Source organism: Mustela nivalis, assembly GCF_964662115.1.
Source record: "Mustela nivalis genome assembly, chromosome: 11".
Lineage (NCBI taxonomy): Eukaryota > Metazoa > Chordata > Mammalia > Carnivora > Mustelidae > Mustela > Mustela nivalis.
Window position 1 is genome coordinate 59,049,602 of NC_139030.1, and position 27,387 is coordinate 59,076,988.

The window sequence follows — 27,387 nt, forward strand, 5'->3', positions numbered from 1 at the left end:
TCATGACTCCCCACCCCCAGGTTCAAGAGCATGAACTTTGTGGGAAGCCCTGAACAAATCTTCTGCTGAAACTGTAATTCTACCTTTCATCCTTGATAGCTTTACAGAAGACAATATGTTTGTAACAAACCTAAGGCTTTCATTGTCCCTCACCAAACCTTCGAAATGAACTTCCATATTTATGTGGGGAGCCGGAAACGACATTTCACCTCAAGTGAAAGCTGGAGCATCTTAGGACAAACATACTGAGAAGAATCCTGCCTCATGTTTGCGTAGAGTATTGGCCTCTGCACAGCTCAGAGTGTTCCCGTCTCCCCTCTGTCCTTGCGAGCGAACTCACTGTGGGTGGAAGAGCTCAGGGTCAGCATCAAGGAGAAAAGGGCCTAACCCGGGAGGTGGAGTGGAATACCCAAGTGTTCTGGATTCTCCAGGTTTCCACAGGATTACCTATGTAATCATCCGTGGGGTCCTGACCTGGACCAAAATGAGGCCCAAGAAGGCATTGGATTTATAAATTTGGATGCTTTATTATCTAAAGTCAAAAGAGAAGATACAAAAGCTGTTTTATTTACCAAGCAAGTGCACTAGGCCTATGGAACATTTTGGTCCTTTTCCCTAAGCTGTCAGATGTTCGCGGCAGTTGGCCAGACGCCTGTGTTTTACGTTCCAGCTTAACATTTTCGAGGCTGCTGAATAATGTAGATCCTTTTCAGTGGAGTGACCTTCTCCAGGGCGGGTCTGGGTTTTTGATGTGCCATGTGCATTACTGCTGGAAATTTATGGCTGAGCTAAAGGTGAGAAGGAAAGAAAAAATAAGCGCATTGGATCTCTTTGGTCATGAAGTATTACAGTAGTAGAGGGCCATATGGTTGGTCAGGGCAACAGTTCTGGTTACTTCTTTCATACGTCTTTTTCCCATACCACCTCCTGCTCTGGGCTCAACATGTACGCATTCATCCCGTTTCTCTTATTAGCTTGTTCTTGATTTTGAAAACTATCAACTATATTATACCCAAGATGATGTACAGGATACACATATGCATTTATATGTATGTTTTGAAGTGACACTTTTAAAGGTAGGAATGCTTAATTATATCTCATCAGTTCTCCAAGATTAACAAGTATTTTTGTGCATATATAGATCAGTATATATAGATCCATATATATACAGAATATATATTCTAAGGAGGCTGTAGGGAACACCAGAGAAGATCCCACTGGGGAGGAATATTGTAAAAAGATCAAAAATAAGGAACCTCTGAAAGAAGCCATGGAGAGTTAGGACCAGTTAGTATGTTGAAGCTTGAAATGGCTGTTTCTGTAGGTAAAAAATGGTCCAATATTGGCAATTTCCTATGGTTCAGTCTCCACAGCCTCACAAAAAGAAAGCTGAGGAGTGATTAGTAGCTCCAGGTAACAAAAGTTCTTATTAGTCATCCCACGGAAGATATCTGTGAGGAAAAGGGCTCCAGTGAACAAGTGAAAATGGCTCAAGTGAACACAAACAGCTTTTGACAGTAAGAGGAATTTCATATGGAACCGAGCAATCTTATGGAATTCACACTAAGGACAGCTTCAGATGGAAAAGGTGCCCAGTGCTGTAAACAATTCACATGCAGTTCTCCTAGGAGAAGAATTTGTACCCAGTGACCTTTTGGGTCCATTCCAGTTCATGGTTTCTAAGCCGATCAATACAACAGAAAGATACCTAAGGACACCCACCTTAGCCAGCAAGGAAGGGATGCCTCAGCTCATGAGGAAATTAACATCGCTGCAGAACTTACATGCCCTTGCCCTCACACTCAAGCTAAATAAAGGGGGAGATGAACTACATATGACCCCAAGCATCACATTGTTTATGGTTTGTTTGGCCTCTTCTAAGCCAGGGAAAACATTAGTGTCTTATATCTCTTCTCAAATGTCCCTGAGCTCTAGGCACACAGCGTTCCCTTTCATGTGCTACTTGACTCCAGAAAGTCCTTTCTTCTTGGTCTTAAACAATTAAACACCCCGGAGGAGTATACGCTGATGTGTTAACAGTGTTTATCTCTGAGGAATTATGAGCAATTCCCCATCTTCTTCTTTACTTTGCCTGTGAGTATTTTTCTACAATTTTTCTTTCACCATGAGCAGGCAGAAGTAATATCATAATGAAACCCAGGGATGGTCTCTGTGGGCGTTCTAGCAGGAAGGAAGAAACCTAATCGAGGTATTAGTCATAAATGTTGCTTTATAATCTAAAAAAGAGCGAGTGACTTTTTTTTTTTTTTGGCCAGATTAATTACCATTGGGCCACAAGGTATTTTAGAGTGTGGTAAGGGCAGTGTGTTTTGTTTTTGTTTTAACATTAGAACCAAAAGGAAACTTAAGAGGCCACTGACTTCAGTAATTTTCTTCCAGACTGGGTGTCTTCAGTGTCAACTAAAACAGATGGATTGTTTCAGGTTGACTCTAAACCACATACAAGAGATTACAGGTGGGAAGATCGCCTGCCAGGTTACATGAAGTCAAGCACAAGATGAAGGGGGTGGGAAAGAAAACAACAAGTAATTCTGACATAAAAGAAAAGTGGGCAAGTAGCCAAGGTGAGATAGGGCAAGATGACAAGTCGACGCTGAGGACACAAAGCCACAGAGTCACTGTGACAGTGACCATGGCAGGGGAGGGGAGGCATCAACCCATGACCTGACTGTCTCTAGGCTTATCTCCACACTTTAGAGGCTGTAGTTTTTTTTTTAATCTCTTAAAAATTTGTAAAATCCGCATGACAAAATTTACCATTTCACCCACTTTCAAGCGTACAGCTTGGCGGCATTAAATGCATTGACACTGTTGTGCAACCATCTCTGCCATTCATCTCCAGAACTTTTACAGCACATCAAACTGAAGCTCTGTATCTTTTAAACAACAACTCCTCGCTCCCTCCTCCCACCTTCCAGCCTCTGGCAACCACATTCTACCTTCTGTCTTACGACTGCTGACTGCTCCGGGTATCATGTGTAAGTGGACTCATGCGGGATGTGTCCTTTTGTGTCTGGCTTCTTTTGTTTCAAGACTTACCCAGTTGTGATATGTGTCAGAATTCCCTTCCTTTTTAAGGCTGACCAGTATCCCACTGACTGTGTGTATACCGCATTTTGTGTATGTGAGATGATGATATGATGATGGACATTTTGGTAGCTTCTACCTTTTGACTATTGTGAATAATGTTGCTATAAACAATGGTGTATAAACATCTGTTCAAATCCCTACTTTCCATTCTTTTGGGTATATACCCAGAAGTAGAATTGCTGGATGACAGATTTCGATGTTTAATTTTTTGAGGAGCTGCCATATTGTGGCTTTTTTTTTTATAGTGGCTGTAAGATTTTCCATTCCCACCAGTAATGCACAGGGGTTAGGGGCTACATTTTTACTAAGGCATTTAACAGAGGTCCTCAAAGTTCTGCTCAACTGCTTTTCAGGAGGGCAATGCTGCAGATCAGAATTAATGGGAGGCTGTCCCTGGGGCCTGTTGGCCATCTGTGAACTGATCTGGGAAAGTTTAAGGGGGGAAAAAATCAACAGGATTGAGAAAGAAATGGAAATAATTCTGGCAAAGGTAACAGCCTTAGGGAAACTGCCCATAATTATTAAATTACAGATATACAGGTCTTAAGGAGCCTGGAGCAGGGCTGTCCGGCAACTCTTGAATATCCAACAAGAGAATCAAGCTCTCTTTCTCATATGCTCCAGTCCCCTCAATGGAGAACACCTGAATGTAGAAGGACTTGCGGGTTGCAGGTGGAGAGTCTACAAAGAGTCTTTTATCAGAATTGAAACTGTTAGTAAAATGGTTAACCTCAAAATAGACTAAATCTTTGCTGTAGATTTTGTATCAATGGCAATAGGACGATTGTATTTTCTAGCGGGAACCAGAAATAAATAGGAATAGCTTTCCAGAGTACCACCTCCAGCCAGGCTTCAGTCTGGCATCTGAACCTTGGGGAAGCTTTGGATTTTTCATCATTAGTCTTTATAGGATGACAGTGTTTGTAAAAAAGAAAGGTGTTTCTTGTCTGATTCATTAGGATAGAGAATCTCGGGTAACCTCGTAAGGGAAAGAATTCAAGGCCAGTGTGTGTACAAGAATTTCGGTCTTGCTGAGACTCCATCACATAAGGGGCAACATACTGAACTTGAAAAGCAGATCAATAGAAACTCCCACATGCAGAATTTACCTTCATCTTGGGTAGCTGTGACCTCAGAATCTATAGTTTTCGTTTCCGAGAAAAAAGCAAAAGAAGCATAATAAAAGTCTTTATGATCGGAGCTGTGAAAGAAATTTTAGATGCAAGAAAATGAGTGGCAGGTTTTGTTTTAGAGCCCGAAGTTAGGTAGTATTCACACACTGGCCATTCTTCTATTCATCTTTCCAGGGTGTTAACTTCCAGCCTGAATGTTAGCACTTAGATTTCCACACCCCGTTAAGCAAAATGCTTAAAACAAAACATTCAGCTTGAGTCAATGAAATTCAAGGCTACTCCTATGGTGACGTTCATCTACAGAACAAGAGACACCTTTTTAGATTTGCAGATGCCTTTGATAGTTTCCGCTCCCTTAGGATCTCATTTCACATACATCTCACTAACTCTGGCAGTGGTGACACATTTGGCAACTTGAAAAGCGGCCCCAACTTTAACTAGGCTTCAATAGTCCAACCCATGCCACACCATAACCCGACCCTGTTACTAACGCTTCAGATGGATACTTTCATGTTCAGAGTAGCTTCACAATGATTGCCAAATTTTATTTCCATAACCGTCTACAGAATTGTCTTTCACTTTCTGCCTTAAAAAAAAAAAAAAAAAGATTAAATGAACGACCATAAATCTCAGAGGAGCTACGTGTCTTCTAAAGAGTCAAACAGCCTTAAAGGAGTTGGTGGAACTTGGTCTGAGACCGGTTCTTCCAGATTTTCAGCTGAGAGAATTTGGGGGTTACCTAAGGCCTTTTCTGCAGCAATACCAGGTTATATGGCCTGTCACCAGGCAACCTGAATTTTCTCATTAAGTAGGGCTGGAAGAGGCAGGAAGGGCTATCTGGAGAGGGAAAGAGGCAAGGAGAAAGGTAGTGGGAGAGAGAGTTCTGTGTGCAGAGAAGAGTTGGGGGAAGTAGTGGGAGGGGAAAATTTCAGGCTGCTTCCCACCTATATTCATACAATTACAGGCTTTGGGGGATTGTTTTTCAATCACCCACATCTCAGCCCCTAGGTCGGTTTTAAAGCACGGTATCCAGGGATGAGTGACATATGGATAGAAATGTCTTGCCATATGTAAGTGGTTGATGAGATCCTATGAATAAGACTGTCCTCTTACTGCCTTAGACTCTTTTTTTTTTTTTAGAGAGAGACACAGACAGACAGAATGCACATGTGCATGAAGGACAGGGCAGAGGGAGAGGGAGACAGACGCTCCCAAGTGGGATCCATGCTCAGCATGGAGGTGATGTGAGTCTCGATCTCACAACCCTGAGATCATGACCTGAGCTAAAATCAAGAGTCGGACACTTAACCCACTGAGCCACCCAGGCATCCCACTGCCTTAGACTCTTAAATTCTTGCATTGGTATGAGAATTAACATGGGTTCTTGGGACCAGACATAACTCTAGCTGAGGGCATGAATGTTTCTAAATGCAGAGGATATGACCCTCATTTCTGCTACTGTCTTTCTTCTGGCCAATTATATATTGTTAGGTCTTCATGACAAAGATATTGTGGGGGAATGGTAATGCTGGTGAAAAGCCATCAGTAGATATCTATACTTACATTTCTCTATCTTTTATATATCTTAATTTTATTGTATGAGGCAGTATATAGTTTATGCATTTTTCATTTTAAAATTAATGTATAATTTATTTACAGTAAAATATACCCCTTTAGTGTACAGTTCTATGAGTTTTCATAAGTACACACAGTCTGTGACCAAAATTAAGAGGCAGAACCCTCAACCCTCAGATTTCCTCCTGTCTCCTTTTGGTCAAACCCTTTTCTCACCCCTAGCTCCTGACAACCACAGATCTCAACAGATCTATTTTTAAAATGTCTTTCCATCCCAAGTTGACCTTTACTATAAAATCTTAAGAGGCTCCTAGGTGGCCCAGTGGGTTAAAGCCTTGGATTCTTGATTTCGGGGTCAAGAGACAGAGCCCTAGTGTAGTGCGGGCTTAAGATTCTCTTTCCTTCTGGACGTCCCTCCTTGCTTCCCACCCTTTCTGTTCTCTCCCTCTCTCTTATAAAAAAAATCTTATTGTGATTCAGGTTGAACTACAGACTCCGGAGGGATTTTTTAGTGGTAAGAAAACACATGGATCCCACCAATTATCATACTCAAGATAGTCATATATGGTGATCTTGGGACTTGATTTTGTTGCTGGCCTTTTATCCTTTGCCTGGGATTCCAAGTGAGGTCCTATAGCATGCTTGCCCAGGAATAGAAGCTAACATTTATGAGGGCAAACTGCACTTGGCTCTGCTAAGTACTTTGTGTATATTACATAAGGTCACTTTATTCTCACAACATTTCTGTGAACTGGATCCTATTAACCACATTCCCATTTACAGATGAGGAACCAGAGGCATAGGAAAGGGAGGAAATCTGAGTGACAGAGCCATCAGGAGACACATCTGATGTCTGATGTCAGCCCTGTTTTAACCAGTAAACAAACTCTGTACTCTTAGCCACAACCCTACAGCAGTAAACATTGAACTAAGAGTTAAAATTGTGTTTTTCTTTTTTTAAATAGGTACAGTTGCTGTTAAAAATATTTGTAACAACACACCATCTCAATGTTTTCCTGTGGTTTACAAATACAACTTGTTGTTATTGTTGTTGATTTTCCTTTTAATCTGTGAAATAAGGAAGTGATATTTTTAACTGAAAGGGAAAGAACTCCTCTATGTCATGACATAAGCATATGTGTCTATCAAAAACAATATAGACTCTGGCACCATAACTCATATATAGCCTAGTGGTGCCTGGGTGGCTCAGCTATTAAGTGTCTGCCTTTGGCTCAGGTCATGATACCAGTGTCCCGGGATCGAGCCCTGCCTCAGGTTCCCTGCTCGGCAAGAGGCCTGCTTCTCCCTCTCTCTCTGCTTGTTTTCCCTCACTGTGTCTCACTGTCAAATAAATAAATAAAATCTTTAAAAATATATATATAGCATAATCAGCTTCTACTGACCACTCCCTTTAAACATTTTATTTGGGGTTAACATATATTCTAGAGGACTATGTCCAGTCCCTCCAGTTCCATTTACGAGTGCACCCAGTCCGTGGCCCCCAAGGAAGAGGTGTTTTGTGGGCAGGTGCACGAGGACGTGGGATGCAGAAGCCAACAGCCTGTTTTGCTCTGGCACATTCATCCCAGCCCCTCTTCTAAAGCCAGGGAGGCAGGGGGCTGTTTATGACATCACCTCAAATCTATCTGTGGGAGAACCAAGCTCCTCACATTAGAAGGCTTTGTAGCGGTGGCCTATAATCAAGATCTCGCCTTGTACTGGGACACTTGGCTGGCTCAGCCAGTAAAGCATGCCACTCTTAATTTTGAGGTTGTAAGTTTCAGCTGATGTTGGGCATGGAGATGACTTTAAAAAAAATCTGCTTAGTACCATCTGCCTTGATACATCCCGTGGACTTCAGACACATCTATTTATTTTGCTGTCACAGAACCAGTACTACTAACCGAGTGCAAACAGGTTACACTGTGCGAGGCACGGTTTTAAAAGCATCACACGTACAAACTCATTCCATACAACAACCCTGTGAAGGATATACTCTTCCTTATCACCTTTTTTTTTTTTTTTTTTTTTTTGTAGACTCTATGCCCAGCATGGAGCCCAACACAGGGATTGGATTTGTGACCCTGAGATCAAGCCTCTGAGATCAACACTTGAGCAGAGATCAAGAGTCAGACACTCAACCAACTGAGCCACCCAGGCGCCCTTCCTTATCTCCAAGTTACAAATAATTTATCTAAGGCACAGTATGAGTAATTTGCTCAAGGTCATACCAATAAAGTAGAGAAGCCGCTACCAAATGGAGGCCCCTAGAGGTCTAACTGCTCAGTTTCTGCTCCCATCTTTTCCAGAGCCCTGATTTTGGCAGTGACAGTCTTCCTTCTATAAATTATGCACAGTCCTGTCCCTTCCATTAACAGGAGAGCAGCAGAGTGGGTTATTCCTTGCTTTCAATGCAAATTATCTGCCCCAGCGGGGTAGAATAAGGACCTTCACTTAGATTACCTACAAAATTCAAAAACAAACTAGTAAATCCAAAACCAAACCACTGTTAATCTGGTAAGAGTTTTCCAAGTTTCTGGAGCTACTTAGAAGAAATACAAGATATAGAATAAATTTAGCAATGGCCAACCACCCGCACGAACAGATTTTCCTGGATAAACCTAGCCAGTGCTGAGTGTTCCTCCAGCCCTAATCTGTGCAACTGTCCGCCACTCACTTTCACCTCAAATCAAATATTGCCTTGTGGGTAGGAAGTGGTGGGTAGCAAGGTCCCGCAATGCTCAAGTCCCAATCCACAGGCTGCCTTTTTATAAAAACATGCCGATGATTCTGAGAAATTTCAGGATGGCACAGTACAACTCTGCCACTTCGGTGTCATGATCCTTGCCTTGTTTTCTGTCTTATTTTTCACATGATTTATTAAACAGACACTAGGAACTTGGGAGAAACAGGTCTTCTCACCAAAACCTCTTTGTGTTCCTTGGACTGAGAGTGCAGTCCTCCCCAAGAACGGCAAATGTCTGAGTTGGATAAAAGCTCAGCGCTCAGTTTTGTTCACTCATTCGACCTGACTGTTGGATAAATCCTGAGCGGGAGCGTTCGTGAGAGGCCTCACCCATACCCCGCCTCACCTTCTCCAGCGTGTCATTCAGAGCATCCATGGCCTGGAGTTTGGCAACGCTTGCAATGGCACTGTAAAGATGAAACAAAATTTCACTTAGGACCCCCAAATTTTCCTACTAAGGAGGTTAAATGATTGATACAGCGACTGTCTACTTGGCCTTTAAGCTTTTATTCTGCTTGGCAGTATCCAGAAGAAAAAAGGATTCTGCTTTTGTGTGTCCGTGTGCTGTAAAAATCTTTGTAGGCCAAGTTATTATTACTGGTGTATTTTTATTTCATCTTTCCATGGGTGTATATAGCTTGGTGACTCTTCACAAGTAGCCAAACCAGCTGACCCCAGGGATAACCACTCTCCTGACTTAGAGCCCTGCAGATTAGTTTTGACTGTTTCTGTACTTCATAAAAGGAATCACACAGCATGGGCTCTTTTGCGTCTGGCTTCTTTTTCTTGGGCCAATTTATTTTGTAGGAGAGCGTCAATCAGGGCTGAGCCTGCTTGTACAGCTTCTTGATGGAAACTTTGCATTTGGCACTTTTTTTTTTTCTTGGATGGCTGGCATTGGTGAGGGAAAGTTATTAGGACATGGACATAGATTGATGGTACTTAGAAATTTATTTTCTCTGATACATTTTGCAAAAGCCATCCTCCAAGAAGATGTAAGGAAGGATGTTTGTCCATGAAAATGAGGGCCTCATATTTCCTGCACCCACTCCCGAAGCACAGGAATGTCAGCGGCTGAGGGAGATTGAGAGTGGAGGGAATGAAGCTCCAGCTTCAGGGCCTCGCCCTGCACCGGCTCCTTCCTCCTCACGGTCAGGCCAGTGCCCAGCCCTTTCATATCTGTGGTGTTTCATCACTTCTCTTTAAAGTGGCCCTCAAATCCTACACACATCAAGCCCCCTATAAATGATGCTAGTGAATAGGGCAATAGAGAGGTGAGCTATTTCCTGCTGTTTATGTTCTGCTGTGGACCCATTCTCATTTTTAAAAAAGATTTTATTGATTTATTTGGGAGAGAGAGAGAGAGAGAGAGAGAAAGTGAGCATGAGAGGGGGAGGAGGGTAGAGGGAGAAGCAGACTCCCTGATGAGCAGGAGCCCGATGCAGGACTCCATCCTGGGACTCCAGGATCATGACCTGAGCTGAAGGCAGTCGCTTAACCAACTGAGCCACCCAGGTGCCACCCCTCCCCCCACCCTCATTTTTGAATGACTATAAGACAACACCTGAATTTTTAAAGAGGGTTCCAATCTCCACTTTGTTACTCTCTGGTCAGCTCTTCCCACAATGTTCAGCTGATGCCAGAATTCATAGTTGAGTCCCCATTTCCTGAGGTGCAGAGGAACAAATTCCTCGTCTACTGGCTGCCAACTGGATGTCATTTCCAAGCCATGACTTTTTAGTTCCCGGGTCCCTGGCCCAGGCATGATAACCAGGGTCACCATGAACACGGCTTATGCTTGATTAGGTTTTAGTGACAGAATCAAACCAGCCTGCAGTTCAACAACAGCCTGGTGTCGTTTCAAGGGCTTTCTCTGTTTTAAGAACTGTCCTAGAGCTCGGTCAGCCGCTGAGGATTTACAGCCTTGGCTTTCATTGTGTGGCAATTATTTCTGATATCAGAAGAAACAAAAAACATAACTGGTAATGGGGCCAATGCGCATTTCATTTTAAAAGTGGAACAAATCCTCAGAAAATTCTCTTCCCAGAAACTGGGAAGAAAACTTTAAAAATGATTTCAAAATAATTTTGTATGAAAGAGCCAGAGAAATTCCACAGTCTATTTCCTGCTGCATTCCCTTCTGAGACTACTGTTACACATCCCTACGCATCCCTGAACATCCTCTAACTCACTCTGTTTGAATCACTCTTGAACTCATCTGTGGAAACCATGTTGAAATTGTCTCTGAAGTGTCCCCATCACCTCCTTGGAGTTTTGCACGTTTCTTTCTTTTACAACACAGTCATTTTCCTTAACCACAGTACCGTGCTTGGGCCATTTGCGCACCTCCACAGCCCACAGCTCTCTGATGAGCTGTGCCTTTTGTCAAGGTCACAGCAGAAGGAGCAGAGAGAGACCAACTTCAGTATCTCTATGCCTTCTGGCTATGCCAAATATCGTGGCCATTATTTTCTAAATAATTAAGTGATGGATTTATTCCCCCCCCCCCCCCGGCAAAACCCATTTATTTTTAATTCAGAAGATTTGCTACAGCAGAAAGCATACTATGAAAACAGGGCCAGCCTAGGGACATTATTTTAAAGGCTAATTTGAAAATAGGATCAAGGAACATGAGTCAGGTTTGGATGCACTCAGGATTGTGCTTTGTAAGTACAAGGGAGATGGGCAGGCTGCAGAGAGGAGGAGGATGTGGGTAATGAGTGGGCCCAGATAGAGTTTTCTAGAAGGTAGCAACCTTTCACCTGAATGTGCCTTTCTTTAGCCCCTGTCCACTCCTCAGCTGGCTGGCTCTAACTCTGTTCAGTAAAGGCCTGGGGAGCCTTGGTTTATCGTAAAATTCAGGGAGGCCTCTGACTTCTGGAAGCAGTCACTCAAAACTCCTTGAGGTGATGAAGGAGAAGAAATTCAGTAATCCCTACCTTGTTTTCTCCAATCCTGTTTTTTTGGTATGTCTCTCCAGGACACCAATTTCTTGTTTTTTGGAAATTCGCATTCCTCCAGCCTTTACTATAAACAAACAAGCATCAAACAAACAACAAACAAACAAAAACAAAACAAATAAACAAACAAGCATCAACACAGGAGTTGTGATTAGAATAAAAACAGTAGGCTTGCTTTTCTTATTCAAGGTATGAATTTAGATTTGAAAAGAATTTTAGAACTTACTTTTTGAAGATCTAAACTTTTATCTAAAACAACACAATAAAACGTTACCTTGAACTGAATAGAAGAAAAAATATTGTGTTAGGCAGACAAGGTGGGGAAGCGGAGAAGGGCTGAGGTCTGCTTGTTTATGTTCAGAGAGCAGGAACTGAGGCTAAGAAAAGTAGCAGAGGTTTACACCTTTGGTTTGGGGGAAGAGAATAGCAACATACTCCCGACTCCCTTAGGCATTTCACTGAAAAACATTTTTTTCTTGTTATCAAACCAACTATGCTTTTTATGATAGCCACAGACAATTACAATGTGACCCTCTTGTTTTCCCACAAGATTAAAGTTTGTGCAAGGCTTGCACTTTTTTTTTTCTTTTCAACTAAAGCATTCAAAAGCACAGATTCTGAGGGATGAGCCAAAAGTCAGGGCATGTGATGGTAACAGCCATTTAATTCAAGAGAGATGCCTCTGATCCCACCGGAACCCCACCTTCCATCCCAGACCCCAAACCTCCGGACATTGGCCAAGCTCAGATGTTCTAATGAGTAATTAAACTACATTAAAAATCCTGCCATTCAGGAGATCAATTAGTGTTAATTAGGCTACAGATGACCTAACAGCAATTCAAGTGTTTAACAATGTCAGATGAAATCAACTTTTGAAAAGGAACAACCCATTTCAGATTGCAAGTCAAAGCAAATACTTCTTTCTGTTCCCAGGAAATTTGCACATCTAAAATCTGACAAGCTCAAATGAGAAAAAGCTAAATGGACATTGATTTGTTTGAACCTGTTAATTCTTTTTATGGAAATGTCAAACTGACAAATTCCAAAGCTCGGTCCAATAAAATGAAAAGTAAGGAAAACCTATTCTATTTCTCAATGCACTTAGAAATTTGACTTTATCACTGTTCTTTAAAAATTATTATATATATTGCTGATTTTGTGAAATATGCATAAGGCCCATAATTCAAAAAGTGTAAAAGAGTCTGCAGTCTCCCTCCCACCATTATTTCCAGCCCCTAATTCATCTCCTAGATGCTGCTAATGGTAGACAAGTCCTATGTTCATCCCCAGATACTGCACATATTACTCTTGTTTAAATGGCAGCATAAGATACACCTTGTTCTACATCTTGTTTATTTATATTTTTCATTCAATCATACATTCTGGAGTAAATTCCCTATCTATCTATATATAGAGAAATATGTCATTCTTTTTAACATCTGCTTTAAATTTTCATTATGTGAACGTCCTGTATTTACTTAACCAATTCCCAAATGTTAGACATTTCAGATGTTTCTAATTCATTGATGTCACAAACAATGCTGCAACAAATATCCTTTTATACGCATAATTTTGCACAAGTGCAAGTATACCCGTGGGAGAAATTCCTACAAGTGATCTTGTTAGTTCTGAAGGGTATGTGCATTTAAAATTTTGTTACAACTTGCCAAATCGCCTTTCCCAGAGGCTGTCCCAGTTACAGCCTCAGGAACGAAGATGACAGTGATTTTTTTCCTCCTACTTTAACAACAATGGGAGCTGGGAAGTATTTGGTTTTGATGAGCAGGAAGTTAAAAAAGAAAGATAACGTGTTTTAATTTGCATTTCTTCTATTTTACTAAAGGTTGAGCTTATTTCTGTGTTTTAGAAGCCATTTCTATTTTCTCTTTATGAGCTGTTCAATTTTTTTGTCCATTTTTTTTAATGGTCTTGCTTTAAATTTAAAGATTTTTTTTAAAGGGAAAATTCATATGTTTATATTTCTGGAGACTCTCTATTCAAGAACATGGTATGCATTTCCATTGTTCACATCTTCTTTGGGGTCCCTCAGTAACTGGTTTGCATAGATCTTACACATGTATTGTCAAGTTTATTCCTTAAGCATTTTACCTTGGTTGTTGCTATTGTAAATGGGGTCAATTCTTCAATTATAACTCTGACAGATTGTTGTTCTTATATCTCTGACTTTATACCCAGACCTTATTGAGTTCTTACTGTTTATAATGGTTTTTGTTGTTGTTGTTGCTGATTCCCTTGGGTTTTTCAGGTAAAAAACATTATATAACCTGTAAAGAATTATAGTACTACCTCCTGTAGAATAATGTTAAATAGTCATGATGGTTGACATCTTCATTTTATAATAAGTTTTAAGGGATTGTTTTTAATTTTTTCATTACATATGATGTGTACTTAGGTGGATACACACACATATATACAAAAATATATATGTATATGTAATATATATATATATATTTTCAAATTAGGGAAATGTTCTTCTTCTTTTTTTTTTTTTTTTTAAGATTTTATTTATTTATTTGACAGACAGAGATCACAAATAGGCAGAGAGGCAGGCAGAGAGAGAGGAGGAAGCAGGCTCCCCGCCAAGCAGAGAGTCAGATGCGGGGCTCGATCCCAGGACCCTGGGATCATGACCTGAGCTGAAGGCAGAGGCTTTAACCCACTGAGCCACCCAGGTGCCCCTAGGGAAATGTTCTTCTATTACTATTTTGTTGGGCTTGAAAATTACAAATGCCTTTTTAGCATTCATGCATATGATCCATGATTTTTATCCTTCATGTGGTTACTTATATTAACAGATATTAATCTATAAAGATAGATTAATGGTTGTCTTACTATCAAACCATTCTTGCATTCATGGAATAAACTCCACTTGGTCATTTTGAATCACCATGTTGTTTTTTCATTGACTATAAAAGCTTTTCATGAGAATTTTGCAGTATTAGAGTCAATCTAGGAAAAGAATGCCTATTTTTACACATGGTCTGCTTTAAATTCATGCATACCCAGAAAGAGACACATATTATATGAGAAAAAGGCATGCAGAGTAATCAGCAACAGAAATCAAATGATGAGAAAACATCTTCTGAACAGCCACGGAATGTAGATGTGAAATAAACCAAGGGATGGCTGTCCCAGGAAGACGGAGGAGGGAGTGCCTCTGTGTGAAGGGGCTGGTGTTCACAACCCCTGACTCTTGTGCTGAGAGGAGCCAAACAGGACGTCTAGAGGTTGGGCCTTCAGTACCCCTCCCAACTGTGTTTTTCTTTCTCCCTGTGACAAGTGCTTTTGAAATATGGAGTGCTGTAATTATTTTCTTATTAATATTCCTTGTGTTTTCCCTGATGCTGTTGTTTCTATGTATTTATTCTTTTTTTTTTTTTTAAAGATTTTGTTTATTTATTTGACAGACAGAGATCACAAGTAGGCAGAGAGGCAGGCAGAGAGAGAGGAGGAAGCAGGCTCGCTGCTAAGCAGAGAGCCCGATGCGGGGCTCCATCCCAGGACCCCGGGATCATGACCCGAGCCGACGGCAGAGGCTTACCCCACTGAGCCACCCAGGCTAGGTATTTATTCTACCTAGACTGATTATTATCACCAACTATAGAAGCAAACTTGTTAATAGTTAAAATAAGCAATAGTTTAAAATGAGATGCCCTTTGGAATGTTGAGTTCTGTGCTACTGATTTGCAAAGATCTTGACAACCTAGACAAGTCAAGAGGAGATGGGCCAGTGTGAGGAAGGGAGCCACATCACAGGAGGAACTAGGAAGTATGGAAATGTCACTTCTGAAGAAGATAGACTCAAGAGAATGTAGGTGGCATCTCCAAACATCTGAGGGGCTATCATGTGGAGGAGGAATGGTTTTCTGGTGAGGAATTTTTTTTTTTTTTTTTTAAGTAGATTCCAGGTGTGGGGCCCAACATAGGGTTCAAACTCACGACCCTGAGATCAAGACCCTGAGATTAAGACCTGAACTGCGATCAAGAGTCAAATGCAGGGGTGCTTGGGTGGCTCAGTGGGTTAAAGCCTCTGCCTTTGGCTCAGGTCATGACCCCCAGGATCCTGGGATCAAGCTCCACATCGGGCTCTTTGTTCAGCAGTGAGCCTGCTTCTCCACATCTCTCTCTCTGCCTACTTGTGATCTGTGTCAAATAAATAAATAAAATCTTAAAAAAAAAAAAAAAAGGAGTCAAATGCTTAACCAACTGAGCCACCCAGGCACCCATGCTGGTGAGGAAATTTCATGTAGGGTCAGATAGTTCTACCCCTACTGAGCTCTGGGACCTTGAGCAAGACACTTAAATCCCCCTAAGACTCAGTTTCTGCAACCTTCAATAAGAATAATTGTTCAGGTTACTCTAGACAATAGAGGTGACAGGAGCACCTGGTTTATGGTAATTGTTATTATTTATATTTACTTGATGTTGTTCCAGAGGAGAGACTGAAGACCAAAGGATAAATGTTCCAGAAAGATACTGGCTACTGGTCTGGCTAGTTTGTATTATTCAAGGGGAAGTAGGTGCCTAGTAGAACAGTAAGTCCCTTGGCTCTCAGTGTGTTCAAGAAGTGCCCCTGTCATGAACATCTTAGGAGGACGTGGGGGAATCTGATGGAAGTTGAAGTAGGTGATCTTTATCATTAAGTCTTTGTCTCCAAAATAAAATCACTTTCCTCCCTTTGGAAAGAATATAAGGCACTTAACAGAGAAGTAAATGCCAGAAGAAATTGAAGAATGTATTCTTAAGAATAATAAGACAGAGAGATTTGAGGGGAAATTAAAAATCCTCCCAGAAGATTCCTACTTTCATCCAGGAGACTTTGAATCCTCTCTCTGATGGGGCTGTATGCTCTAACTCAGTGATTTAGGAGACATAAGTAAACCACACACACCTTGGATTTCCAGAGCACAGTTCTTGTATCAAACTTGTTCTGGTAGGTAATTTGCTTGGTCAGCCACATACAGCAGAAAGACACAGAAAATAATATCCCCATACTCTACATGGACATACTAAGATATAGATTAAGGCTCCTCACACTACTTGGGGTGACTGAACCAGATGGAACCGGTTTATGGGAGGGTCATCATCAAAGCTCTGCTGGGAACACTAGTCACACTGGTCTCCCAGAACTGAGATAAACCACTGTAAATAAATATTTACAATCCGACACAATCAGATACTGCCCATGTTCGATAGATCGGGTAGGTCTAACTCATGAGAACTCTTCGAAGTTTCACTGTATCTAACTTAGCTTACTTAAAGCTGTAGTAATTTACACAATTCCATGTTTGGGACGATAATGCCTTTTGAACTTCTATAGAAGGACCAATCAGAATTGGGCAAGGTAAAATATGAACTGATTTTAACATTTTAATAGTTCAGTACAAATACATAAGATAAGACTTCATGCAAAATGAACTAGAGCTTTAAAAAATGTAAAAGAGAGAGATGCCCTTCTGGATAATTTCATTAGAAAATCTAAATTTATGTGGGGGAAAATGAACCTTTGCTGAGCGAGCATTATACTCTTCTGGTTGCTTTTGTAGTTTATAACTTTGCAAAAATAGGCACTTGAGTTTAGGATGCTATATGATAATCTTCCAGTTAAGATCTTCCAGACAACATTTCTGGTAGAGGACAGTCAAGATAAAGAAAGACACATCTGTCCGCAAAAGAAGCTTTTCTCTTTCACGAATCAGTGGAAAATGGACGGGAAAAGGCCGAATAACACAAAGGTTTGTGCACACGCTGCCTTGTGACTAAGCTGTTATATTTGAAGATTTTAACTAAAAGTTGAGATGTGCATAAAACATTCACTTTGCATTTAGAGTCAGTTTGTCAGCCCATTTTAAGATGTCAATCGAGACCCAAAAGGAAAGTCAGGAAAAGTTGGTGAAGTAAAGAGAGAGGGCTCCAGAGCAGGGGAGCATGGGGCTCCCTTTATTTTCAGATCTCAGCCCCACTGCCCGAACTAGCTGCAGGGCTTCGGGCTCGTCCCTCGACCTTGCTGACCTTTAGTTTGCTCCTCTGTGAAACAAGGACAGTGCATTGCCGGTCTGCAGGGCTGCGGCCGTGTCTAGGGAAGCAGTTGGTCTTACAGTCATCCAAACCCCTGTCCCCGTGATGTCTGGGGGACTGCGTCTCACCACCTCTCCTCCAGCCTCACAGATCAACCCCCATACATTCATTGACTTGAGCGGACGGGAGTTGAGAAAAGGAAGCCTGTGGTGTTTATTCTATTTTAAATGATCCGGGCCCTTTTGTAGCTATGGTTCCCCCCTCATTTTCTGTATAAGATTCACACTTGCGCATGTCTCCAAACTTCCCTCTCTCATTAGTGAGCCAGAAAACTGATTCTCTCTGGGGGTTTCAAAGTGAGCCCTCTGAAGGCTCTGATTCATTTGACTTAAACCCAGTTACAACGTGCAAGAAATACAGAAAGCCTTGGAACTCCTGCTCTTTCTAGTTCCTTGTGTACTTCGCGTCCTTCTATCACCTTCCGCTCACAGATTTTTGGCCATTCACATGATGGGTTTCCTCTAAAACTGAGAGCAAGGCAAAACAAAAAAGCAGCAAATCCAAAGCTAAGCTGAATAGCACCCAGACCACCTCAAGCTTAATGTAGTCTTGTTTCCCAGCACAAACCGATAACCAGGGCTAACCAAAGTGAGATGTTTATTATATTAATATACAAAAAAGAAATGTGACTAAGCACTCCACACGGAGGTGGGAAAGAGTGACAGCTGGTTGATTTCTGAGAGGTTTCATTTTCAACTATGAGGAGGCAAGCACATTTATCTTGTCCCTTTCCTTCAGTTCCCTTCTGTTCTGACTGCCGCGGTTGTGCCTTGTGCAGCCGTGAACATCAGAAGCCCTTGCGAGCGACCGGGAAGATCATTCCTTCTGCCAGAGGTGTGTTTCACTAGGGCCTGCATTTTAAGGAGACTAACATTCACATATGAGCTGCTTTACATGGGTTTTCTCCTTTAATTATCATAACAATCTAATAGTATCGATGCTGTTTATTAGCTGCTGCTTTAAAGAGGAGGATTCTGGGGCACCTGGGTGGCTCAGTGTGTTAAAGCCTCTGCCTTTGGCTCAGGTCATGATCCCAGGGTCCTGGGTTCGAGCCCCGCATCAGGCTCTCTGCTCAGCAGGAGCCCGCCTACCCCTGTCTCTCTGCCTGCCTTTCTGCCTACTTGTGATTTCTGTCAAATAAATAAATAAAATCTTAAAAAAAAGAAAAGAAAAGAAAAAGATGAGGATTCTGCGGCCAGGGGTATGGAATGAAGGCAGAGGATAAGCCGAGACTCTGCCCAGTTCCAAAGGTGGTGTCAGTCCCTTCCTGCCACATCGCACCTGCTGCCCACTTCAGGGATTTCTATTTTGCTTATAAAAATCAGGTGAAGATTTAGTGGCGTTTTGGCAATGAATTATTGTTCCATCAATAACATTTTGCACCACAGCAAACTGGTTCAGACTTAAAATATGTAGCAAGACAAGCTGAAGGATGAGGTTTCTTTGTTCACTTGCTCTCCATGGGGAGGCAAAAGTCTGCCTTCATCTCCATCCTAATTACCCCAAACCTCTTATCTGTAGTGTCACAGTTCATAATAATTAATTGTCATGCCAGGGGCATTGTGACATGCTTGATGGAGTCATGGTGTGCTATGTACACAGAGTAATTAGCAATCATTAGCGGTGGGACAGAAAGTTCCTGGTGGTTTCATTCAAACTTTCATTTGGTTAAGTTTATCTTGTGTTCTTTGTGCATAAATGTAATTTAGTGAATCAGGTTTTAGCTTCTCCGTTTCATGAAGGATGGGGGTGGAAGAGGTGGGAAAAGAATGTATTCTTTTTTTTTTTTTCCTTTCTGTAATGAATGTTTCTTCTAATAATTTGCATATATAGTTCCTGACCATTAGTTAGCATCAACTCTATTTTGTTTTGTTTATTTATTTTAAGAGACGTGGGCAGAGGGAGAGAGCAGCCCAAGCAGGCTCCACACCCAGTTCCGAGCCTGATATGGGGCTTGATCTCACAACCCTGAAATCATGACCTGAGCTGAAATCAAGAGTGTGATGCTCAACTGACGGAGCCACCCAGGTGCCCCAGCATCATTAACTTTAAATACAGATAATGTTAACTATTGCCAAATCCAATTGCAAGTATAAAAGGTCAGGAGTCTGCCACAGGAAACTGGGGCACAGTGCCTAGAACTTAAAGCTCAGAATTAGTAGTAAAATTCAGACTCTTTCAGGTGAGCGGTCCACCACAAAGCTATCGAACCTCTGTGTCCCTTTTCAAAGCTTTCTGAAGGTGATTCCTGCCAGCATCCCCTACAGCAAAGATAACTGAAAAAACCTTGGCTTAGAGGTGCCAAAGCATTATGCCAATAAATTTTGTCAATGGAGAAAGGCAAGAACAAAGTGGTCAAGATTTTGAGATGTTTCTTAAGGAAAAAAAGAAGGAAGACAGTTGAAAGAACATGAAGCTAGCTAAAAATAGACCTGCTCACCTCAGCCAAGCTATATGAACAGTAAGTACAATAAAGCTAACTTTCATATTACAGAGAGTCTACGTTAAGAAAAAGAAAAATAAAGAGAGAAAACTATGGCTACTTTGCCAAATACTTTGATTGCTACTTTCCCTAGTCAGCCCCCTCCAGTGCTTGGGTCTGTATTAAAAAGTGCTCCTCAGCTTGATGACAAAGCAAACTACATTCTGGATAACACTGCCAAACCTCAAAGCCTGAGAAGAGAGAGAAAAAAATAAAGTTGCTGTCCTCTGTGTGGAAGCTGGTTTCCCTGGGTCTGAAGTCAGAGGATGCACAGTCATCCTGGGGCGACTGAGACTTAGAGCTGGCTCCTCTTGAGAAGAAGGTTGCCATGGCAGTAAATTGCCTTCCTGTGGATGCCTCGCTGCTTACCTATGGCCCAGGAGGGAAGGTCCAACCTTAGCTCTCCCCTTTCACAAGCTCTGAATCCCATATCCCTTCATTTCTAATGAGGTTTTAATTCAACTGGGGCTTGACCAATCCTCAGGTGGTGTATACATAAGCCCGGAGAGTTCCAAGATGTAGGAGGCAATGAGGTCGTGTGACGTTAATGTGACAAGGGAACGCTGAGAACCTCGGCTCTGTTGGGGAGCCCCTGTTGCAGGCACTGATGGAAAGAGGAGCAGCAGGGTGACCGGTGCGCTCTGCAGGACGGCAGAGGGCAGGTGGGTAGCCTACCTGCAGGAGGATGCCCCCCTTTCAGCGGGGAGAGCAGGACTTGCCCTTCATTTGCCATAGCTTGTGCCAGTGCCAGTGCCAGGCCAGGATGGTGCTCCGGAGGCTGGAGGCTGCGTGCCAGCTGCTGCCGCCCCAGTGCAGCCTGGCTTTATATGGGCAGGGGGCGGGGCCCCTTAAGGGCATTGCTGAGCAGCAACAGGGCTTGTCACCGAGCTTTGTGGGAACCCGCATCTCCTTGGCAAGCTTTCTCTTCAAAGAAAACTTTCTTCTTGGTCCCTTTATCTCAGAAAGCAAGGTAGACAGCTGAGGGAAACTCCCATTTTCTTTTGCCAGAGGAAAGGGAGAGGATGAAGTTCAGGGCAATCCTTTTTCTTTCTAACTATCCCTCCATCAAGTATATATGGTGCACCTACAATGGGACAGAAACAACAAGGAGGTCAAGATTTTTGTTTCAAGACATCTGTAGGCTTGCTGAAGAGACAACTAGAAAACAAAGACCATGTCTTTGCCCCAGCCTTTGCAACCGTAAGCATTCACGCTAAGAAAGGAAGCGGGGTTGTGTGCAGAGACTTCCCTACAAGGATGTCAATCATGCATTCCTCTTTCGTTTTGTTATTTTTTTAGATTGACTGGTATCAATACAACATCCCAAATTAGAGAGGGATAGTTAAGATATAGCCATGAGAATACTATGTACACATAACGTATCATATTCTCAGATAATATTTAATGATGTGAAAACTTTCATGATCAGATAGTGAAAAAATAGGCTAGAAGCCAATGGATGCCAATTTTGCTAAAAAGAAAAAGTCCAAATTTCAGCTTTATTGTATCTCCCGTGCTGATCAAAGTTGGGTGTATGGCAGTTACTAAGACATATTTCTTTGTTCTTCAATACAATTAAAAACTTCTGCTCTTCAAAAAGGGGGGGAAAAAAAACAACCTTCTGAAAAGTATTGTTAAGGAAATGAAGACCAGCCACAAGCTGAGGGGAAGAGAAAAAAATGTGTAGAACACATTCCTATAAGTACTGGCATCTAGAATACATAAAAAAACAACTCAGTAATAAGAAAACAAATGACCCAATCTTTAAATATGGGCAAAAGATTATAAAACAAAAACTTCACATAGTAGAGATATGGACAGCAAGTGCATAAAAAGATGTTCAACATCATTCATCATTAGGAAAATGCAAATCGAAACCACAATGAAATATACTACATATGTATTAGAATGGCTTAACCAAAAAAAAGGAAAACACAGCATCCTAATGAAGATGTGGAGCAACTGAAACTCTCATCTGTGGCTGGTGAGAATGCAAACTGGTAAAGCCATTTTGGAAGCTGGTATGACAGTTTCTTATCAAATTTCTTATAACATTAATCACATGCTTACTGTATGACTAACAATCCAATTTCTAGGAATTTTCCCAAGAGAAATGAAAACACATGTACACAAAAATGTATATATGAATTGGGCATAGCCATACAGTAAGATATTAACTCAGCAAGGGGCTCCTGGGTGGCTCAGTCGGTTAAACATCTGAATCTTGATTTCAGCTCAGGTCATGATCTCAGGATCATGAGATCGAGCTCCATGTTGGGTTCCACACTGAGCATGGAGCTTGCTTAAGATTGTCTCTCTCCCTCTCTCTCTGCCCCTCCCCAACCCCTGTGCTCTCTCCCTTTAAAGAGAAAAAATTATTCAGCAATAATAAACAAACAGATATTTACATGCAACAACACAGACGAATCTCAAAAGCATTATGCTAAATGCTAAAGAAGTATGTCTTAAAAAGCCACTTACTGTACAACTCCATTTGTATGACATTCACGAAAAGCTAAAACTACTGGATAAGAAATCAGATTTGATTGCCAGAGGAGGGGTTAAGGAGACGGGTCTAATCACAAAGGGGCAGGAGGGGATTTTGAGGCTGTTAGAAATGTTCAGGAAAATGTGGTAGCGATTACATTCATCACACATCATACACATATCATATAAAAGTGGTGAATTTTACTATATGCAAATTGTACCTCAGTAAACAACAAAAATATCTATTTGTTAAATAAATGAATGAAAATATCCCAGAATGTTAAGAGTGGTTGTCTATAGGTGGGACAATTATGTGTTGATTTTATTATCTTTTGTATTACTTTTATTTTATTTATTTATTAAGCCTTTATTTATTTATTTAAATTTTTAGAATTTTAGTTATTAAGCTCAACATAGGGCTTGAACTCATGAACGTAAGATCAAGACCTGAGATCAAGAGTCAGATGCTTAGCCGACTGAGCCACCCAGTCACCCCGTTTCTGTATTACTGTAAAAGCAATGAAACTCAATAAAAACTTTCTTGGGAGAAAGGGTGTTGAAATGTTGTGACTAAGGTAGGTGCCTGCTGTGGGAACCAAGAGAAGGGATTGTCCCTATCTAAACAAACAAACAAACAAACATTGGTGAGTGCCTTCCCTGTAGAGTCCGGGACTAGGAGCCGGGGTAGGTCCCGGTGACAAAACCCCACCCCGGCTTTCAAAGAATCTCCCAGTCTCATGGGGGATGCAGATGATGAGATGAGAAGAAGACGAAGAGGCTTCCTTCTGTGGCTGACAATAGAAATGTCATTTCTATTAAGGAAATGAAGACCAGCCAGTGATGATGGAAATGTTCTATATGTGCTTGGACCAGAAGGGGAGCCACGGCCCCATTTGATGTAGGCACTTGAAATGTGGCTGATGGAACAGAGAAACCAAATTTTCAATCTGATGAAAATTAAGTAGTTACATGATAAATTAAAATTTAAATAGTCATATAAATAGCTACCTGTGGCTTGTGGCTACCATTTTGGATAGCACGGGTCTGCAGCATAAAACCTAGATGCATGATTGTTTGTTGCCCAGAATTCACTGATCAGCCTCGATTTCTGCAAGGTGCCGAAGGCTGGGAAGGCATCAAAGAGCAGCCAACCCTTCTGAGAAGCCGCGCGGAGGGCAGCCCAACTGGATCAGAATAAGACGCGTGTCTGGGCAAGGCAAGCTGCTTCTGAGCAAACACTTGTTTTACCATGAAGTTACGATAAATAGAATTCCTTTCACCTCATTCACAGGGAAGGCTTTCGACAGTGGATGTGTGCTTTGACCTTCTGGAGAGTGAGTTAGTTGGCAACATTTTCACGATGGAAACCAATGTTCTCACAGCCCTAAATAAAAACCCTTAGACTCTGTGCCCTTGACATCCATGAAGGACGACTGCGATCTGAGGTAACAGGAGTGATGGTGTCCAGGAGCTGATGGTTGAAGGAGGAAGAACCGAGGCAAGGTGAAGGGTGTAAGTAGAGTCAAGAGGCCTCCCCTCTCTCTCCTATCCTTCCTAACCCGATGCATTTCACATGAGCCTCCCAGACGAATATGTAATGTATTAATTTTTGTCTTGTTGACTTCTGCCTCAAATAGAAAGTAACCACAAGTTATTAACAGGACTGTAAATGGGGTTTTGTAAGGAGTGGCATCACCAGACGGTAGACCTGCTTTACTGTGGAAACATGAGAGGAAGAGGGGAAGAGCGAAAATGAGACCCGTGTGTTTTCCCCTCCACGCCTCTTCCAGCATGTTCCTTCCCACCCCGCCACCATCTCTGCGTCCATGGGAACAGGAGGTCTGGAGTCCCAAATCCGACTCCCTTGGTGCAGGTGCACCACTGTGGGGCGGCACCGTGGCAGGGTGGGGTGCTCCCTTGCTGGATCTTACAGAAGTCATTAAAAGTCCACGCCTATTTTGCAGGCTGTGAGGTGAGGATAGCCTGGATTTCTTTGGGGATGGACTACAGCCTCCAGCAGGATGAAAGTCTCATCCAAAAAAAGGTAACATGTTATTACCCTTTAAAAGGAGGCTTATAAACCTCATTTTAAGAGGGTTATTGGTCTAGGTAATTATAATGGGAGAGTAGTTCTGCTAGGACCAAAGTATTTGAAATTGTGCTTAGTAATGCTAACAGCCTAGTAAAATGGCTTTGCATGACTGTGAAGTTGCCAGATAGCCTTTTGCCTTGTAAGTGAAGGGACAATATAACATTAAAGTCATTAATAATATTTTAAAATTCTACAACACTTTCATCGTAGTACTTTCTTCTTTTAATTTGTGTGTGTGGAGCCATCATTAGCTTCTTCATATGATCGCAAGTTTGCAGTGGGCAGTTTATTTTTATATTTGGCTTTTTTTTTTTTTAAGATTTTATTTATTTATTTGAGAGACAGTGAGCAAGAGAGAGCATGAGCAGAGGCAGTAGCAGGGGAAGGGCCAAAGGGCAAAGGAGAAGCAGACTCCTCCTGAGCAGGGAGCCTCATGTTGGGCTCAATCCCAGAACTCTGGGATCATGACCTGCGCTGAAGGCAGATGCTTCACACACTGTCATCTGCAAGAAAGCTAACCAAGAAGGGCCTGACTCTCCTCTTGGGGGTGGGGGAGAGGGAGGAAAGGGTAGGGTGGTTTTGAGGGAAGCCCCCTTCAAGGGGCCCTGTCCCTGTTTTGTAAGATGCATCTGAGCTTTCAATGCCTGCCTGGGTTTACCAGCTTCCTCTGTTTGTTTTTAAGATGTAGTATGTCCTGGGGCACCTGGGTGGCTCACTGGGTTAAGCCGCTGCCTTTGGCTCAGGTCATGATCTCAGGGTCCTGGGATTGAGTCCCGCATCAGGCTCTCTGCTCAGCAGGGAGCCTGCTTCCCTCTCTCTCTCTCTCTCTGCCTGCCTCTCTGTCTACTTGTGATTTCTCTCTGTCAAATAAATAAATAAAATCTTAAAAAAAAAAAAAAAGATGTATGTCCTCTCTTCCCGTCTTTCTCCAAAACACTGGGATTTTCCTTTCCTCCAAGGACTTTTTTTTTGAGAGAGAGAGAGAGAGAAAACATATGGGAGGCAGGGGGAGAAGCAGAGGGAGAGAGAGAATCTTAAGCAGACTTCGTGCTCAGCTTGGGGCCCCACTTGGGGCTTGATCTCATGACTCTCAGCAGAAATCAAGAGTTGGATGTCTAACTGACTGAGCCATCCAGGTGCTTCTAAATTCCTGTATTCTTTAGCTACAAGCTTTGGGCTGCCTTCCCCACTTGCCAGACCCAAAACAAAGAATCCATTACTTACTCAGAGGCGTATGTAGGGATCTCTCCTCTGAGTTACCACGCAGGCAGACACCTTTGCAGACACGGGACTACCCCAGCAACAAAACAAGTCTGGAGTCTCCGCATGGGATGGCATATACGCATAGCTTTGCTATTAGTTGGTCTTGATAACAAGGTAAACCGTGGAGTGTATACTTTCTCTTGACTGAGGCCTTAGAGGCTTACTGGTGGTTGTCACAGCAAAGAGACGAAGAGTATTCATTAAAAGACAATAATAGTCACCTGTTTATAGAAGTACACTTGAGCAGATTACTGAAAATACTAATTTCTGCAAATCCCTACCTTCCCCACCTCCTATTAAAAAAAAAAAAAAAAGTGACCCCATTTTATAGGTGGAAAAAGGCTGTGAAAGGAGAGGTAAATGAATTCCCACACATTGTAAAATGGCAGGGAAATGATTGGAAGTGGCTGCTGATCCATTGGTGGCCCATCTTTGTTACCGTCAGAGAGCTGGACCCGTGCAGCGTCTGAGAAGCCACACTGGGGATCTGTATCTCTCACCGACAAGAAAACAGCCCAAGACCAGCACACTGAGAGCAGCAGGTGCCAATCACACGTCATACCACTGGGAGGGACACCTTTTCCCTGTGCTATAAAGGTTTAGGTACCAAAGATTCTGAAAGGAGTTCCAGCTGTAGCCAGACTGGCCATGGGAAAGGGAGGCCCTGCCAGGTCACCAACTACCAGCGTTTTGTGGCTCAGTGTCGGACTGGATCCGCTCTGCTGATGGTCTCCCGCTTTCCCGCCCCTCCTGCCCAAGGCCCTTCTTTGCCTTTCCTGTGGGAGGAGAAACTAGAGCTGGAAATTCATAGCAGACATTTTTGCTATAATTTTTTCTTTAGTCTGTATCAGTTTATTTTAGTGTTTTGTTTTCCCCTTGGATTTCATTATTTTCTCTCCTATTACATGGGCTCTAGGTGGGGTGTAGGGTGTGGGGTACGTTTACAGAGAAACTGATCATTTGGTCTTTAAAGAGCAAAGACCTATTTGCCTGTGGGGGGAGGGGGCCTCCTTGCAGTGCCACACGGGATAGAGAAGTGGATTTTTTTGAACCTGGGAATCTCTTTACATGGATCCTGAACCCTATAGTCATGTGATGGCCTTTTCCTCTGCAAGTCCTATCCTAGTATTGGGAAAACCCTCCCCTTTAAAGGATGTACTGTGAATGCCTATATTGACTGCACCCTGTCCTAAGGCTCCTACGGATTAGTCAATTAAACATCTCTGAAGTTTGTTATATTTTAATTTATTCAATAGTTAACATGTTAATTAATTCAAAACTCAAAAGATACAAAAAGTTATATAGTGAATCTGTGTGCCCGTCCTCTGATGGCCTTCCCAGGAACCTCTAGGTCCCCTTTCCAGGGCAGTTGAAGTAATCAATTTCCTAAGATATTTTAGACATTAAGAAGAAATTCATACATAAATGTTTTTTCCCTC

The 27,387-nt window shown here is 42.1% G+C and overlaps 1 protein-coding gene across 1 annotated transcript; it reads right to left on the minus strand.

The window, feature by feature from the left end:
* Positions 1-507: 507 nt before the first annotated feature.
* On the minus strand, positions 508-20,929 carry DAPL1 (death associated protein like 1). The gene is made up of 4 exons (XM_082691415.1): positions 20,782-20,929; positions 11,505-11,592; positions 8,912-8,972; positions 508-788 (listed from the first exon to the last, which is right to left on the minus strand). The coding sequence occupies exons 1-4, from the start codon at positions 20,837-20,839 to the stop codon at positions 672-674; spliced, it is 324 nt and encodes a 107-aa protein (XP_082547541.1). The 5' UTR covers positions 20,840-20,929; the 3' UTR covers positions 508-671.
* Positions 20,930-27,387: the final 6,458 nt, after the last annotated feature.

Excerpts from the sequence above, each read along its gene's own strand:
- DAPL1 (XM_082691415.1), bottom strand. The coding sequence starts at position 20,839 with ATGGCAAATGAAGGGCAAGTCCTGCTCTCCCCGCTGAAAGGGGGGCAT. Across the intron at positions 11,593-20,781 it reads AGGGGGGCATCCTCCTGCAG|TAAAGGCTGGAGGAATGCGA; the intron begins GTAGGCTACCCA and ends GTTTGTTTATAG. Across the intron at positions 789-8,911 it reads TGAATGACACGCTGGAGAAG|CTCAGCCATAAATTTCCAGC; the intron begins GTGAGGCGGGGT and ends TCTCACCTTTAG.